Source organism: Neophocaena asiaeorientalis, unplaced genomic scaffold, assembly GCF_003031525.2.
Source record: "Neophocaena asiaeorientalis asiaeorientalis breed wild unplaced genomic scaffold, Neophocaena_asiaeorientalis_V1.1 scaffold178, whole genome shotgun sequence".
Classification (NCBI taxonomy): domain Eukaryota; kingdom Metazoa; phylum Chordata; class Mammalia; order Artiodactyla; family Phocoenidae; genus Neophocaena; species Neophocaena asiaeorientalis.
Window position 1 is genome coordinate 582,663 of NW_020172371.1, and position 16,592 is coordinate 599,254.

General features: G+C 39.5%; 1 protein-coding gene across 1 annotated transcript; it reads left to right on the plus strand.

Annotated features, from left to right (window-relative positions):
* The first annotated feature begins 207 nt into the window (after positions 1-207).
* On the plus strand, positions 208-15,334 carry LUZP4 (leucine zipper protein 4). Its single transcript, XM_024731902.1, is given in 5 exon segments — positions 208-295; positions 9,536-9,664; positions 10,816-10,925; positions 14,581-14,970; positions 14,972-15,334. Coding segments are annotated over 5 exon segments (1,080 nt in total).
* Positions 15,335-16,592: the final 1,258 nt, after the last annotated feature.

The window sequence follows — 16,592 nt, forward strand, 5'->3', positions numbered from 1 at the left end:
AAGAGACAATTTTTAGAAAGCGCGGGAAAGAAATGGGCAGGTCTTTTTTTTTTTTCTGGTGAGCCAGGTTCCTGATTGGTAGATTCCAAGCTCTACCCCCTGGGCCTTAGCAACAGAGAAGCAAAGGACTGTGATTGGCTGACAAGTTTCGCCTGCCTTAGGAAGCCGTGAGGGGGTGCCACAGTGCTGCGCCGTCTCGCTGAAGAGATGGCTTCGGTTTCCAAACTGCCTCCTGTAAAGGTGCTTACAGGCACTAACAATAGAGAAAAAATGAACATTCTAGACTTGTCTCTAGGTATGTAGATCCCGGACCCCAGCCCCCGCTAGTCAGGGCTGCCTGGAGAAAGGCAGGCTGGAAGCGGTGCTGTGAGGCACACACCCTGGGCCGGGAGGCTTCCCCTCTGTGCCGGGAGGCTTCCCCTCTGTGCCAGCACCCGCCCCCATGTAGATAAAGCACCTGGCCAGCCTGCTGGCCCCTGCCTCTCCTCTCTGTTCCCATTTTCCCGCGTCAGGTCAGCCCTGACCGGACCGCCTCAGGCCAGCCCTGACCGGACCGCCTCAGACCAGGCCTGACCGGACCGCCTCAGGCTAGCCCTGACCTCTTAGGTGGGAAACTGGCCAAAGCTGACAGAAATCACGGAGTAGGGATTGCGGGAAAGGGCCCTGTGTGGGAAATGAAAAGCCGGCTGTGTCCATATATTTTAACTGCGCCACCAGGGAAGCCCTATTTTACCCTCTTAAGGAATGATAGCAAGTTACCCGCCCTTTCACAGTCCCTCACTCTTCGCAGGGCATCACGAAGGACTGGATTCCAGGGGTTGGAGGAGCAAGGCTAAGGCTAAGGCTAATTTGTGAGGAGTGGTGGTCGAGCAGCCAGACTGGGCAAAGGGATGGTTTATTTGGTTGCTTGACTGGTGCCGATTCAGCATAGACCGCCTTTCCCTTCTGCTGGTGCTGTCTAGTGTCTCACCTCAGAGCTCTACTCACTCTCATCCACTTAAACATGGGCAGCGGGAGGGAGGGAGGATGGACTGCTTAAATGAGGCGGGGTTGGCGGTGGGTGGGGGTGGGGCAGCACAGAGCAGAGGAGGAGAAAACCTTAGCCATGGGAGTGGGGGGAAGGAGCAGCACAGCATCAGGGACTTTAGAAATGAGAGGGGGAGGAGCAGGGCAGTGAGGGCCGACTTGATATGGAGGGGAGGAGCAAAGGAGGGCCGAACTTGAAAATGGGAAGAGCAGTAAGAAGAGGTTTCACCTTAGAGATTGAGGGTGGGAGAGCAGAGCAGGGACGGCGGAACTTAGAAATGGAAGGGCACGGAGCAGGGAGGGCTGATCTTACAAATGAGGAAAGAGATGAAGGACAGACTTCAGAAATGAGGAGCAAGGACAGGGGTTCAGATCTAAAATATGAGACAGGGAGCAGCAGTAAGGGCAATCATTAGAAGTGGGGAGAAAAAAAGTGGGGAGAGCAAGGAGTAGGGACAGTAGACTTTAGGAAAGGGAGTGGAAGAGGAAACAGGGAGGGCAGACCTCAGAAATGAGCAGAGCATTGCAGCCAGGAAAACCTCAGAAGTGGTAGGGAGCAGGCAGAATGAACCATAGAAATAAGGAGGGTGAGAGAGCAAAACAGGGAGGGTGGACTTTTGAAATGAAAGTGGATTGCCTTTTTATTGTTGAGTTCTTTATATGTTGTGGATACTAGAACCTTCTCAGATACATGATTTACAAGTATTTTCTCCTATTTTGTGTTTGCTTTTTCACTTTCTTGACAGTGCCCTTTGAAGCACAAAAGTTTTTAATTTTGATGAAGTACAATTTATTTTTTTCTTCTGTTTTTCATGCTTTGGTATCATATCTAAGAAATGATGAAGATTTACTCCTGTGTTTTCATCTAAGAGTTTTCTAGTTTGCACTTTTACATTCACATCTTTGCTTCATTTTGAGTTAAATTTTTGCAGATAGAATGAGGTAGGATCTAACTACCTGATGTGAATATCCAGTTCATTTGTTAAAAAGACTATTCTTTCTCCTATTAAATGGTCTTCTTGGTGGGATTGCTTTCTTAACCATTTTTGGGTAGTTCATTGCTAGGGTATAGAAATAGAATTTATTTTTGTGTATGGATCTTGTATTCTGCAACCTTGCTGAACTCGTTTATTAGCTCTAATATGTGTGTGTGTATGTGTGTATCCTTAGGATTTTCTCTATACGTGATCATGGCATCTGAGAATAGGGATAGTTTTACTTCTTGATTTCAAATCTGGTTGCCTTTTATTTCTTTTTCTTGACTAATTGTCCTGGCTACAATTTCCAATGAAATGTTAAATAGATGTGGTGAGAGCAAATGTCCTTAACTTGTTTCTGATCTCAGAGGCAAAGCTTTCAGTCTTTTACCATCAATCATCATTTTAGCTGTGGGTTTTTCATAGATGCCTTTTATGAGGTTGAGGAAGTTTCCTACCTCCCCCTTTGCTTCTGAGGGGGAATGGCCATGAATAGTACCTAAGAAATTTTCTTGTTTTTCTTTTTTTCTGCTTTCACATGTTTCTAACAATCTATTTCATGATCGGTATCAACAGGCTTTACTCTTCTAAGACATAGACCTTGTGGATTCCACACTACTGCTTGCTCCCCACCCCCAGCTCCAACATGAGTTCCTAAACATTTTGTGGCATTAAAATGACTTTTAAAAAATAGTATTTGGTCACTGGGGAGGGCTGGGACTATGGTCAGGCAAGTGAGGCACTTGCCAAGGGTGCAGAATTTAAAGAGGCACCAAAATTTCAGTGATCAAGATAAATAACATTTTTAAAGTTAATGTTTATTGGAGTATAGTTGATTTACAATGTTGTGTTAGTTTCTGTTGAACAGCAAAGTGAATCAGTTATACATATATATATATTCACTCTTTTTTAGATTCTTTTCCCATATAGGACATTACAGAATACTGAGTAGAGTTTCCTGTGCTATACAGTAGGTTCTTATTAGTTATCTAACTCATGTATAGTAGTGTGTATATGTCAATCCCAATCTCCCAATTTACCCTACCCCCCAAGATAAATAATATTTTAGTGAAATATTTTTAAAAACCAAGGTACAACCCTCTGGCAGGTCACCCCATTTTGGTAAACAGTATTTTTCTTTTGTAAATAAAGGAATTGGAGTGAGGCAAGTAAGGCAAAGTTGTTCAAGTACAGGGTCTGATCTGGTCTTTTTTTGTTGTTGATATTTTGTTCATCAGGGATTGTTCTTGCATTGATTTTCATTTTTGAAAATATTGTGTTAAATATTACTTTTACCTTGCATACTGAGTTTTTTGGAGCCTCCTTAAATTTTATGCCTGAGGTAAGTGTTTCACTTGCCTTATTCTAGGCCCCGCCCTGTCACAGGGACTCTGAGTGGGGGGAAAATCCCAGAACTGAGGGCAATTTATAGCACTTAGGTAAATCCAAATGCTTTCTGCACTTTTCTTTGTGTTGATTTCATTGATTGGTGTTTAACAGATGCTTATAGAGGTAAAAATATAAACTGGTAAATAGCCAAAGCAATGAGTTTCTCTCAAAATTCAGAGAATTAGGGGTCACAGTTGCAGAGCAGCCTGGTCCCCCAAATTTAGTGGTTGTTTGACCTTGTGCAAGTTTCTTTATCTCTTGGAGCCTGAGTTTCCTCAGTTGAGTAGTATCTGCATCATAGAGTTGTTGAGGATTAAATGAGATACTACAGGTAATGCGCACAAACCTGTGGAAAAAGTTGAGTATATGTTTGCTATATGTCCTTCAGAAAGTGGACCTACAGCCTCACTTTTGGGTAGCTAGCAATTTGGGAAGCTGGAGTAGTTACCTACTCTCTCTCTCTGGATTTGGATATCAAACTTTAGAGATGTAGCCAACTTGAGAGAGATTGAAAATCATTTGGTTGAGGGATGGGGTTTAAACAGTAGATAATGTCAAGCTTTGGGAGACTGAGGGAGGTGTTTGTTTGGTTTAACTTGGACAATAGCAGATTCAACGGATTTAGGAGGCACTGTCATTTCAGTAGATGATTAGAGCTAGGGGGATACTGGAGAATGTAATTTGGAAAAGATAGGCTCAAATCATGGTTGCAAGGCCGAGGAAAGATGTCGAATTGAATATGGTAAGTTAGTTGGAGGCTGCATATGATAGTAAAATTTCATAATTTTAGGGTTGTAAAAAAATATTTAAGACGTCACTGGTTCATGCTCTTAAACATTGGTTCTCCAACAAATGAGTCCGGGTTTTGATCTTTTCAGTGGGAACAGGCAAAACTTTTTTTTTTGTGGTACACGGGCCTCCCACTGCTGTGGCCTCTCCCATTGAGGAGCACAGGCTCCGGGCATGCAGGCTCAGCGGCCATGGCTCATGGGCCCAGCCGCTCTGCGGCATGTGGGATCTTCCCGAACAGCATCTTTTAAACAGAGTTTCATTTACCTGTGTTACAGACTATCAGGACAAATTTCTACTGTCTATTGTGTAGCTTGTTTTCCTGTACTCTACTTTGGTGTACTTATCTTCCCTTGTACAAGTGACCCTTTTGCACAATTGATGTGAGATTCAATTCTGGGATAAGTACAACAAAAATGGAAAAATAACAAAGAGAAAATTGAATTTCTTATTAGTTAAATGAATTTTATATAGCAGCTGTGGGTGTAGTCATTAAACCCGAACCCATATTACAGGGCTGCTTATATTTTAAAGAGAAGCCAGTACTATCACTTATGAGAATAAATTAGGTGAAAGCAGTGACCATTTTTAAGAAAATTTAAATGTCAACACCATAACAAAATCCTTTGTAGTCTAGGGCAATGAATGGCCTTAAGGTATGGCTAAATAAGTGGGAAAATAATGTATTATTGGCTCAAAGAGTCTCCTTATTGTAGATTTGGATGGATACCAGAGCATATTTCTACCTTCTCTCTTCTAAAACAGTTACCATGAGTCAAAATATCTTGATGCTGTTGGCCAGGTAGCAGATATGAAACTTATACACATTTGTTGAACTTTGACAATCTCTGTAAAGCCTATTTGCGAATGACATTTTTATAAAAATCCCGTCTTGTATGAAATGTACAACTTTTTGCTTTCTGTCATACTACTGCTATTCGCTACTCTTTCTCTGACGTTTGTTCATTCATATTACTAGGGAGTTATATGACATTTGGATTGAGTCAAACTGAGATGGGAAAATGCTTCCATACAGTAATATATTCAAAAGGAAAGGATTCAAAAAATCCTGTGGGATTAATGTAGCACTCTCAGGATGACCTTAAAACTGAAGTCTTTATAATGTTATGTGTAAGCTAAACTAATGGAGAAGGATTTGAATTTAGGGGAAGAGGACACTAGGTATTTCCAGAGCCATTTTATGTACTTCACTCATGAGTTTATAAGAATTATGTGAGTTGCAGGGTGGTTTGATTCAAAGCTCAAATGGCTGAAGTCCTTTTGGGCAAATAAGACCACAGACAGGATTTAAAGCCATGCCATAGTTTTCCTGTATAGCACTCTGTGGTTCAAAACAAGCATACCAAATGGTTGCATACCAAATCTTAGGCTGAAGGAATCAGGGGGGCAGGGCAAAATGGGTGCTTGAATACTGGATTAGAGGTTGCTGTTACACTAATTGAATGCTAAACTTGACTTTGTGCAATTAATTTCAAATAGAATTGAAAGGAAAATGCTATTTTAGTAGGAATACCACATTCAAATGAATGGTCACTAGCCTCGGTGCTGCTGTTTTAATTCTGGGGAATAGCTGAGCTTTCAAAGGAGGAAGTGTAATGTAGTGGCAAGGGTCTTGGACTAGAATCTGTCCTAGCTTGTTAACAGAATAATTTTCTGCCCTCAAGTAAGTCATGCAATCTTCCTGAGTCTGTTTTCTTCTTCTTTTTGGCCATGCCACATGGTTTGTGGGATTTTGGTTCCCCTACCAGGGACTGAACCCGAGCCCTCGGCAGTGAGAGTGCACAGTCCTAACCACTGGACAACCAGGAAATTCCTGTTTTCTTCGTTAAAAGTGAGGCTAATCTCTGCTGACCTTTAAGTGTGGGGGCACAGTATATATCAGACACTTAATAATTGTTTGTTCATTTATTTTCTTATTTATTGAGTGTCTCATATATGCCAAGTACTGTGCCAAGAGCTTTTATGTGGAAATGCTCTGTAAACTTTAAAGTGTTATTCAATTTAAAGGTGGTTTTTTTTAAAAATTTTTTGGTGATACTGTGCAGCTTGTGGGATCTCAGTTCCCCAACCAGGGATCAACATGGGCCAAGGCAGTGAAAGCCCGGAATCCTAACCAATAGGCCACCAGTGAACTCCCTTAAAAGTGTTATTATTAATCCACATGGTTTATCCATTGAGCCATCCCTGTCATAAAGCATTGGATAAATATTTCTCAACTGTAGCTGTAGGTCAGCATGAGCCTTGAGAAATTTTCTATTTTGTTTAATCCTTATGCAATTCTAAGACAGAGCTTGATGTTAATTTTGGTCACTCTGAGGACAGGAAAAGTTTAAAGGCACTGCAAATTGTGTTTGAGTGCCACAAGGCAGAGCACTCCCTCATGTGAAAGCACTTACTTCATTGTGAAAGATACCAGTGCTTCATTTTCTCCTCTCTGGAAGTTTTGCTTTCCTATATGGGAAGTCACCTATCTCATTGGGTCTCTGTAGGCTGGGTAGTGATTGTTTCAGGGCTGATGAGGGAGAAGGGTTGGAGATTCAAAAATCTTCCTGTGGTGTCCTGTAAAATGTTCTGATAGTGCACTCCCTTATACAGTTGACCCTTGAACAACACAGGTTTGAACTATGCGAGTCTACTTTGTTGACTGAAAAAAAAACGCACAACCTAAAAGTTGAGAATTAGGTTTAATTTGGCAGACTTTCTGAGGACTTAAGCCCAGAAGACAGCCTCTCAGATAGCTCTGAGGGACTGCTCTGAAGATGTAACAGGGAAGAGCCAATTCTGACTCCATGTTGAATCTGTTTCTTATACTTTAACCTTTGCTTTTTGTTGCTTTTGTTATTATAATCACTCTCTATAGCTGTAAGCATACATAATGACCTGCCATAGGGAACCCTGCCCCTCTGCCTGACTGTTAGACTAAAAGCCCTTTGTTCAACAGAGAGACATTCTGACCCTGCCCACCTGTGAATGGCTGCAGAAAAGAAGAAATTAACACATCCCCTCCTATTTTGCAAGATAAATGGCTTTTTTACTTTACTTCCTCACCTCCTCTCCCTCTCTATTCTATAAAAGAAACTGGCATTCAGATCCAGATAAGATGGCTTTTTGGGGACCCTAGTCTGCCATCTTCTTGGTCTGCCAGCTTTCCAAATAAAGTCGCTATTCCTTGCCTCAGCACCTTGTCTCCCGATTTATTGGCCTGTTGTGCGGGAAGCAGAGCGAGCTTGGACTTGGTAACAAAGAGGTAAGGGAGGAGCCTGGGTATATGGAAAAAACAGGCAGTCGGAAACTCAAAAGATAATTAATTAAATTATCTAATTAAATTAATCAAAAGATAATAAAGTTAATTAAAGAAAACCAGCCATCTGCTGTTAATGAATTTAGCACTTTTCTATACATGGGAAGATGCAAGAATCTGAGCTCATTGAAATGATTCCTTTGATATGCACCTTAACTATCTAGGGCCAGTATCTGGGGTTGTTTTCTATCCTGGATCCCCTCAGGGTGCACAGGGAGGCTGCAGTAGCTGATGGCTAGTTGGCAGCAACATCCTTTGTTTACTGATATGGCAGGCAACATTCTTTGTTCACAACTTATACTTGGATTTGTTTTAATGGTAAATACTATAGTCTACACCATCTCTGGTTGATTGAATCCACAGATGCAGAGCCACAGATATGAAGGAACCATGGATACAGAAGAACCATGTATAGGGAGGGACGGCTATAAGTTATATGCAGATTTTCAACTGCAGGGAGGGTCAGCACCCCTAACCCTCATGTTGTTAAAGGGTCGACTGTAAGGTAATGAGAAAAAAGTCTGTACAGATTTTAAATGTAGAATACAGAGAAACAACAGAAGAAAAATTAAAAAGAAAAGAGAATGCATAAAAAATACAAGGAACAGGGACTTCCCTGGTGGCACAGGGATTAAGAATCTGCCTGCCAATACAGGGGACACGGGTTCAATCCCTGCTCTGGGAAGATCCCACATGCCATGGAGCAACTAAGCCCGTGTGCCACAACTACTGAGCCTTCTCTCTAGAGCCCTTGGGCCATAACTGTTGAGCCCACGTGCCACAACTACTGAAGTCCGTGTGCCTAGAGCCCTTGCTCTGCAACAAGAGAAGGCACCACAATGAAAAGCCTGAGCACCACAATGAAGAGTAGACCCCGCTCGCTGCAACTAGAGAAAGCCCATGCACATCAATGAAGACCCGACTTGGCCAAAAACAAATAAATAAAAAATAAATAAATTTTAAAAAAAGAATACAAGGAACAGAAAATTAAAGACTATGTCTGCAGGAAATATTACAGCCAATGGCTGCTGAGAGACAGACAGAACAAAGGCTTAAAATAGGATAGTCAAGAAATGATGCTCAGTTGATTATTCGGCTTTACCCTGATTTTTACCTTTGGAGGTATCAACTATTTCAAAGAAAATCAGAATCAGGTTTTTGGAGACCTGAGGTAGGACTAGTATTAAGCAAAATAATAAAGGAGTGGTTAATCTTTGGTATCTGTTTCCTCTTTGCACCCTTCTCAGCTCCCCCTCTTTCTTCTAGTTTCACTGGGTCCTTCCAAATGCCTAACTTGTGCTTATTTCTAAAGATACCTTGACCTAAGTAAGCTTTGATCCACCGATAAAACATCCAACCTTTAGACCTTTCCATCCCAGAGTTTAGGAGAGATACTTTAGAGCAGGTGGTACCTGTCTCTCATTCTTCAAATCATGCCATGTAAGTGCTCTTCACATGAGCACATAAGAACATGCCTCACTGCAAAGTAAAATCTGATTGCTTCCTACTATTACACTAATCTTGGTTCCTCACCTCTTTGGTATCTCATGTGAATGTCCATTGCCCTTGTTTTCTTTCTTACTTTTCAAGAAAATAAATGCAACTAATTATCTAGCTCTTACATATAGTCTTACAAAAGTGTCATCTTACATATAGGGATGACACTACTGCTCTACATTTCTCTGAAACTAAAATAACGTTTAGTAAAATCATTTATTTAAGTGATTTCCCCCTTAAGCTACTATATTCTGAGAGTATTTTATTTTTGCATAAATGAAGTTACTATAAATCTGTTTAACAGGAATTTTTCTCTTTATTGTTCCAGGAAACTAACCCTAAAATGTCTGCATTGTTTGATCTTAGTTATGGTTTTACAAGTTCATTATTATTATAGTGTTATTTTTCAGGGCTACCAATTTTTTAAATATTCTAAAATACGATGAGGTAAGAATATAGATTATTCTCTTGAGACACATTGTTGTAATTCAGCTTTTTTCATTGTCTTTATTTTTTTCTGTGTTTTCTAATACAGATGACATTATAATACTTAGAAAGATAGGTATGGACACTGAAGATATAGAGGATAAGACACAGAACAATAAAAAAAATACCTCAGTTTCAAGACAGCAATCAAATGCTGATAAGCATCACCAGCAGAGAGGTAAAGTATACAAAAAATCACACGTGGTAAAAAGAGTCTGAAATATTTGTGAGTAACTGGGAAAGCAAATTCACAAATTTGGAATGTGTTCTAAAGTTGCACTGTGTTGCTAGTTTTATCTTTCCTGGAAATGTATGCATACAGGATTGGTAAAAATTTATGCCATGACAAATGAAAACAAAATTTTTAATTTATATGAGTTACTTCCTTAAGAGAGATCAGGATAAGAATGAGAAATGTTTTGTACTTGCTCCCAAGCCTGTCTAGATGGTCCAGTTCCACTTTAAGGAGGCAATACAGAAGGGTTAAGAGTATGGTTAATAGCCTGAGCACCATGGCATCCACATTTTGAAAAAATAAATGCTGTAGGGCAAAGAGAGTGCAGAAGAACATGAAGAAAGCCTTTTGTATCCCTAATCACATCGGTCAGTGCAGTGTGCATATTTTAATGTGAATGTGCTGTGTATTGCCATAGTAGAGAATTCTTTTCAACAATTAACGATCTCCATGGTCTAGTGAACAGGTTGGAACCGTCTTGACATTGTGTGTACTCTGAGCCCCTTCCAGCTGTCTACCCATGTTCCTTACAGTATTTGTTTGAATCCTTCAGTGGCTTAGCAGGTTCTGAGAAAAGGAGGGATGGTGGTTATTATAGGGGCAAAGCTGCTAAGAATGGTAAGGGGGCCAATCTCATGTTTCTGACTAAACATAAAATTGACCTTCGTGAGCCTTTGGATAACTATATTCTCTGATCATTCCTTAAGCTGTCTTTACACCCAGATCAAAGCAGATGATTGAGGCAAATATTCACATGATTAATACAAAACAGTTTCTCTGCATCTCTCTTTATTCTATTAGAGTATTCTTTCAATGAATTTCAGATAATATGTCCAACTTTGGTGGCATATGAAACCAAATTTGAGGTGCTGTATACAGAGAAGACTACTATATTAAGGTATACAAATAGAAATAGTATGGCAAAGACTGTTCTAGAGTTCACCGAGACTCTCAGGTGATATCAGATTAATGAAATATCGAAAGTTTTGCAAATACCAGTGCGTAGCTTGAAAACAATGAGATCACAGGTATTACTTCTGAAAGATATGTTGAATTTACCTACTGAAAATACAGAAAATAATTATTTTTTAAAGGATACTCAAGATTCATAAACGAGGAAAGAAATGATGAAAAGCCAAACGGAGAACCTTTTGGATTCAAGTCTGGACAAAGCTCTTTAAACAGGCAGCCTTTAAAGAAGCAGGTAAATAAATACCAAGAATTAACCAATATAAAGGTCCTAAATTTAATATATTTCTTAATATTAAGGATTATTTAAAATTCTATTAAGAGCGGGGATTGTTTCTTAGTACTCCCTCATGCTGCCTGAAGCATAATTTAACTTCAATATTTGTTAATTGATTTTTCCTCTGTAACTGTTTTTTTTTTATTAAGTTATTTATTTATTTTTGGCTGTGTGGGGTCTTTGTTGCTGTGTGCAGGCTTTCTCTAGTTGTGGTGAGCGGGGGCTACTCTTTGTTGCAGTGAGTGGGCTTCTCATTGCAATGGATTCTCTCGTTGCAGAACACAGGCTGTAGGCACGCGGGCTTCAGCAGTTGTGGCACATGGGCTCAGTAGTTGTGGCTCGCGGGCTCTAGAGCACAGGCTCAGTAGTTGTGGCACACGGGCTTAGTTGCTCTGCAGCATGTGGGATCTTCCCAGACCAGGGCTCAAACCCGTGTCCCCTGCATTGGCAGGCAGATTCTTAACCATTGCGCCACCAGGGAAGCCCCTGTAACTGTTTTAATAAACATTTATTTTTGCTATTTTCAATCACTGCTAGAAATTTTGAATTTATAAAATGCCAAAAGAGATGACTGTTTTCATGATTTGTCTTGTATAATCATTCTCATTTTTGTCCTTATGTAATAAGAGTTGTTGATCTTAAGTTTTAGTATAAAAACAGTTTTAGTAGACTTGTGAAAGAATTGTAAAAACTAAAAGATGACATTAGTGTATGACATAAACTCCGGAACCAACAGATGGGACTTACTATAGTTGTACATTTTATGGTGGTAAATCCATCGCCTCTAAACTTGTATAGATGAGCCAGTCACTGGACAGAAATTTTAGAGGTGCTCATATCCAGATTCATAAGTTAACATTGATACTATGGTTTCAGCTTGCCCTATGAAGTGATTCTTCTTAAAGTGTTATGTGGTCATTTAGTAAAAAATGTTGGTTCTGGGAGCTTAAACCATTTTTGCCAAATTATATAAATGCAAATTTTGGGGGAAGGAGAACATGTTGCATATTCAAATATTTAGAGGATTGATTTAGCAAATGTTAATTAAATGTCTATTCTAGGCACTATGCAAGGTACCAGAACAGCCCTGCTTCAAATATTATATGTGGTGGTGGGAAAGAAAGATAAGAAAGAAATTTAATGCCAGGCAGTTTACAATACATGTTCTAACAGGGTTATAAGTTATATATTGTGGGGATGCAGCAATTCATTCTGATTAAGGGGATTTGTGAAAGTTTGACGGAGGAGATGGTATTTAATCTGTAAGGTGAGAAAGTTTTTTTTTTTTTGCGGTACACGGGCCTCTCACTGCTGTGGCCTCTCCCATTGCGGAGCACAGGCTCCGGACGCGCAGGCTCAGCGGCCATGGCTCACGGGCCCAGCCGCTGCGCGGCATGTGGGATCTTCCCGGACCGGGGCACGAACCTGTGTCCCCTGCATCGGCAGGCAGACTCTCAACCACTGCGCCACCAGGGAAGCCCGGTGAGAAAGTTTTTGATAAAGTTTGGAAAGAAGGACATGAGCTTACATTACAGTATGAAACGCATAAATGAACTAAGAATATTGTAAAATAGTATTTTCAAATTGAAAGCATCTTTCTTTTAGAGGTTTTTTTTTATTTTTTTTTTTTTGCGGTATGCCGGCCTCTCACTGTTGTGGCCTCTACCGTTGTGGAGCACAGGCTCTGGACGCGCAGGCTCAGCCTCTGGACGCGCAGGCTCAGCGGCCATGGCTCACGGGCTTAGCCACTCTGCGGCATGTGGGATCTTCCCGGACCGGGGCACAAACCCATGTCCCTTGCATCGGCAGGTGGACTCTCAACCACTGCGCCACCAGGGAAGCCCTGAAAGCATCTTTCTATTTCTCATACTTTTCAGACATTTGAGACTGTCATTATAGCAGAACTCACTGGAAAAAAGTACTCTGCAATATAGAAATGTATTAAAATGTAAACATAATTATTCTACCAATAAATTGAATAACAATTACAGCTTTCAATCATGCTTTGAAATTCTAATAAGCTAGCTTTGTATTTCACAAGATTTAATCCTAATATCAGTAAAACACAATTGTATTTATTCAACACAACTCTTTTTGATAGTTTCTGTTGTTTATAAGGAAAGTTTCTGTTTTTGATAATTTCTGTTGTTTTCTAAAGGTAGAAATCTATGGTATCCAATTTGACGAAATTAGTTTTTATATAAACATTTGTAAAAAGACCACAAGTTCCTTTGGAAAGGTATTTGGATGCATATGGGTCTTTAAGAGATAGGCCTCAATCCTTCCTGCTGACCCTCTGTGTTCCCAACACTAGTCACTTAGAAAAGAAAATGTACATGTGCATTCCACCCAATCTCCTTATTTATGTTTTACAGTAGAAAATCTGGAGTGTGACTATGGCTTTATGCTTTAGCAAAGCAGCAGATTTGTCATATTTTTTATTTTACTAAAGTTTTATGTGAATAATATTCTTTATACCAGTACCTCCCCTGCCTTTTAATAGTTGCATTCAGCTTCTGGTAGTGTTATACTACAAAGTCACAATGTCAGAGCTAGGGCATATTTTGTTTGCCAGGCACTATTTGCTAGTGGAAAGCTTGATTTCTTAGCATGGTCCATATGACTTTGTCCACTTACATTTATGTAGCATCATAGAGATTTGTCAAGGGTTTCATTACTTCCATTTGACTGATTCACTCCACTGCCCTTTTGATTTAAAAAGTGAAAAGGTAGAAAGACTGAGTTGTTGTCAGGCCAGTTTACTTTAACAGTATTAAGTCTACCTTCTGCTTTCTTTATAGCTACCTATCCCCTCACTTATTTGTCTTTCCCTCTAGAATTAAGTATTAATTTATATAGAAGAGATAGATAATTTATTGTAAGTTTTTTTAAATTGAAGTATAGTTGATTTACAATATTGTATTAGTTGATAGTTTCTTTTTCACCTGATCCTGAACAGGTGAAGAATAAATAGTATGATTTTGAACACTTTCTTGTGGTTCTAAGGATTTGTGCTACAAAATATTAAATATTCTGTCTCTCAACTATAAAGTCAAAGAATTGGTTGTTTCTCTAGGTAAAACACAGATCCAGAAAATGGTAGGTAGAGTATGACCTTGGAATATATTCAAATTCACAAAGCAGTTAATTTTCCATATTTAAAACATTTTATTAAAGTTTTATATGCATAATATTCTTTGTACCAATGCCATGAGAAATCGGAGCTTTCTACATATTAGTCCTGAAAACTGTTTAGTCTTTAAAAGTAGGGGCAGTGGGGCTTCCCTGGTGGCGCAGTGGTTAAGAGTCTGCCTGTCGATGCAGGGGACGCGGGTTCGTGCCCCAGTCCAGGAAGATCCCACATGCCACGGAGCAGCTGGGCCCATGAGCCATGGCTGCTGAGCCTGCGTGTCTGGAGCCTGTGCTCTGCAACGGGAGAGGCCACCACAGTGAGAGGCCCGCATACCGCAAAAAAGAAAAAAAAAAGTAGGGGCAGTGGAATTCTAAAAAAAGAGTTTCCCATAGAAATGGGCTTAACAAAATATCATTATGAGTTAATGAAATCAATAGGGTATATGTTTCATTTGTTTTTCAAAATTGTGGTTCTTTGCAGGAGAAGTGCAATGAAAATTCTAAAGCCCAAGCAGTGATGAATAAAGGCCAATCAGAGAGGAACCAACATCAATCAGAAGGCTCTCAAGGCCAATCAGAAGAAAATCAACACTATTCAGAGAGATCTCGAGGCCACTCAAAGAGATCTCATGGCCAAGCAGAGAGATCTCATCATCAATCAGAAAGATCTCATGGCCAAGCAGAGAGTTCTCATCGTCAATCAGAAAGATCTTGTAGCCAATCAGAGAGATCCCATCGTCAATCAGAAAGATCTCGTGGTCAAAATGAGAGATCTCATCATCAATCAGAAAGATCTCATGGCCAATTAGAGAGATCTCATCGTCAATCAGAAAGATCTCATGGCCAATCAGAGAGATCTCGTGGTCAATCAGAAAGATCTCGTGGTCAATCAGAAAGAGCTCGTGGCCAATCAGAGAGATCTCGTGGTCAATCAGAAAGATCTCGTGGTCAATCAGAAAGATCTCATGGCCGATCAGAGAGATTTCATGGTCAATCAAAGAGATATCATGGCCAATTAAAGAGATCTCGTAGCTATACAGAAAGATATCATGGCCAGCCAGAGAGATTGCATGACCGCTCTGAGAGAGTCTACAGTCACTCAGACAGATCTCATGACTATTCAAAGATATCTAATGTCCTATCAGGGAGGTCTTATGGCCAAACAGGGAGATTTCATGGTCAATCAGAGAGATCTTATGACCAATCATGGAGATATAAAAGATACTCATCAGTAGAAATTGAGTGTGAATTTAACAGGTAAAAACAATGAGTACTTAACTATTAATGTGTTGAGTGATATGGAAATGTAAAGGCATGCTTTATATATCTATATTTTAATGGCTAAATATGTATTTGTTGAAACAGAATTGAACTGGGACAAAGATATTAATAGAATAGAGGTGATGTATTCATGGCATCAATATTCTTTCAACTTATTGATGCCCTCTAGCTATCATCCAGTTTCCTAATTACCCTAATTAAGTTGTTCCATCTAGGTCAGCTTCCCTGGAAGAGCTCCAATGTACTCAATCTTTCCTACTGAGCCTTTCCCACAATCAAAGTATATTGACTCAGTGTCCCATTCTCTTTGAACCTTCCAACCTGCTAGGCTAGCTAATCTAACAACGAACTATGCTAGATTGATAATATATAATCTCTGATAATGAATTCCTCTGTTTCCCTCCTCTACCTCCTTTCTAAAGAGTCTTCAGGGAGCCCTCAGCAGACAAATAATAGGTGTATCTTCGGGCAGCTGAACTTTTCTGCTTTCCACAAATCAGAACATAGGAGATGTCTAGCTTATGCATAGTTGCAACCCTAACCTAAATATATTTTGAATATTGTGTATATTCACTATTGCCTTATAAAACTGTTAGGCTAGGTCTGTCCACCCTAACAAAAGAACCAGAGAAATTTAATAGTATTGCAGATTGTTTGAGTTTTAAAAACCTCAAGACATTTTTATTGTAATTGGCTAGGTAATTGAGTAAAAACATTATTTTTAATTTAAATTTCTCAGTGATTGCCTTCATTTTGCATTGCCTATAAATGTCTAGTCAAATACTTTAGCTCATATTAACTGCATAGAGTTGCAGTTTTCAGCTAAAAAAATTATTTCCACAATGTATATGTGAGTTATTGTGTATATAGACAATGTCTGATGTAGGCACCGTTTTAATGCTAAAGGCCCCACCCTACTTATATTAGCAGTATACAAACAGTTTCCTATAAAAAATTAACATATGTTTAACACTGATGATAAGCAATTATTTCTACATTTATCAGGGATTTTCATGTTTTGCTTCATTTTACACATCCATTTTTGTTTGTCAAGTGGTATAACACTTCCACTAAGGCACTGAAATTCCACTTACTGTTTTCCAATGACATATTCTGTCATTTTACAAGTGCATTTTAAAATATAATGAACAATTCTGCTCAGTTTTTTCTCCTTTATCTTCTATTATTATAATTTTTTTTGTATCCTTAGCA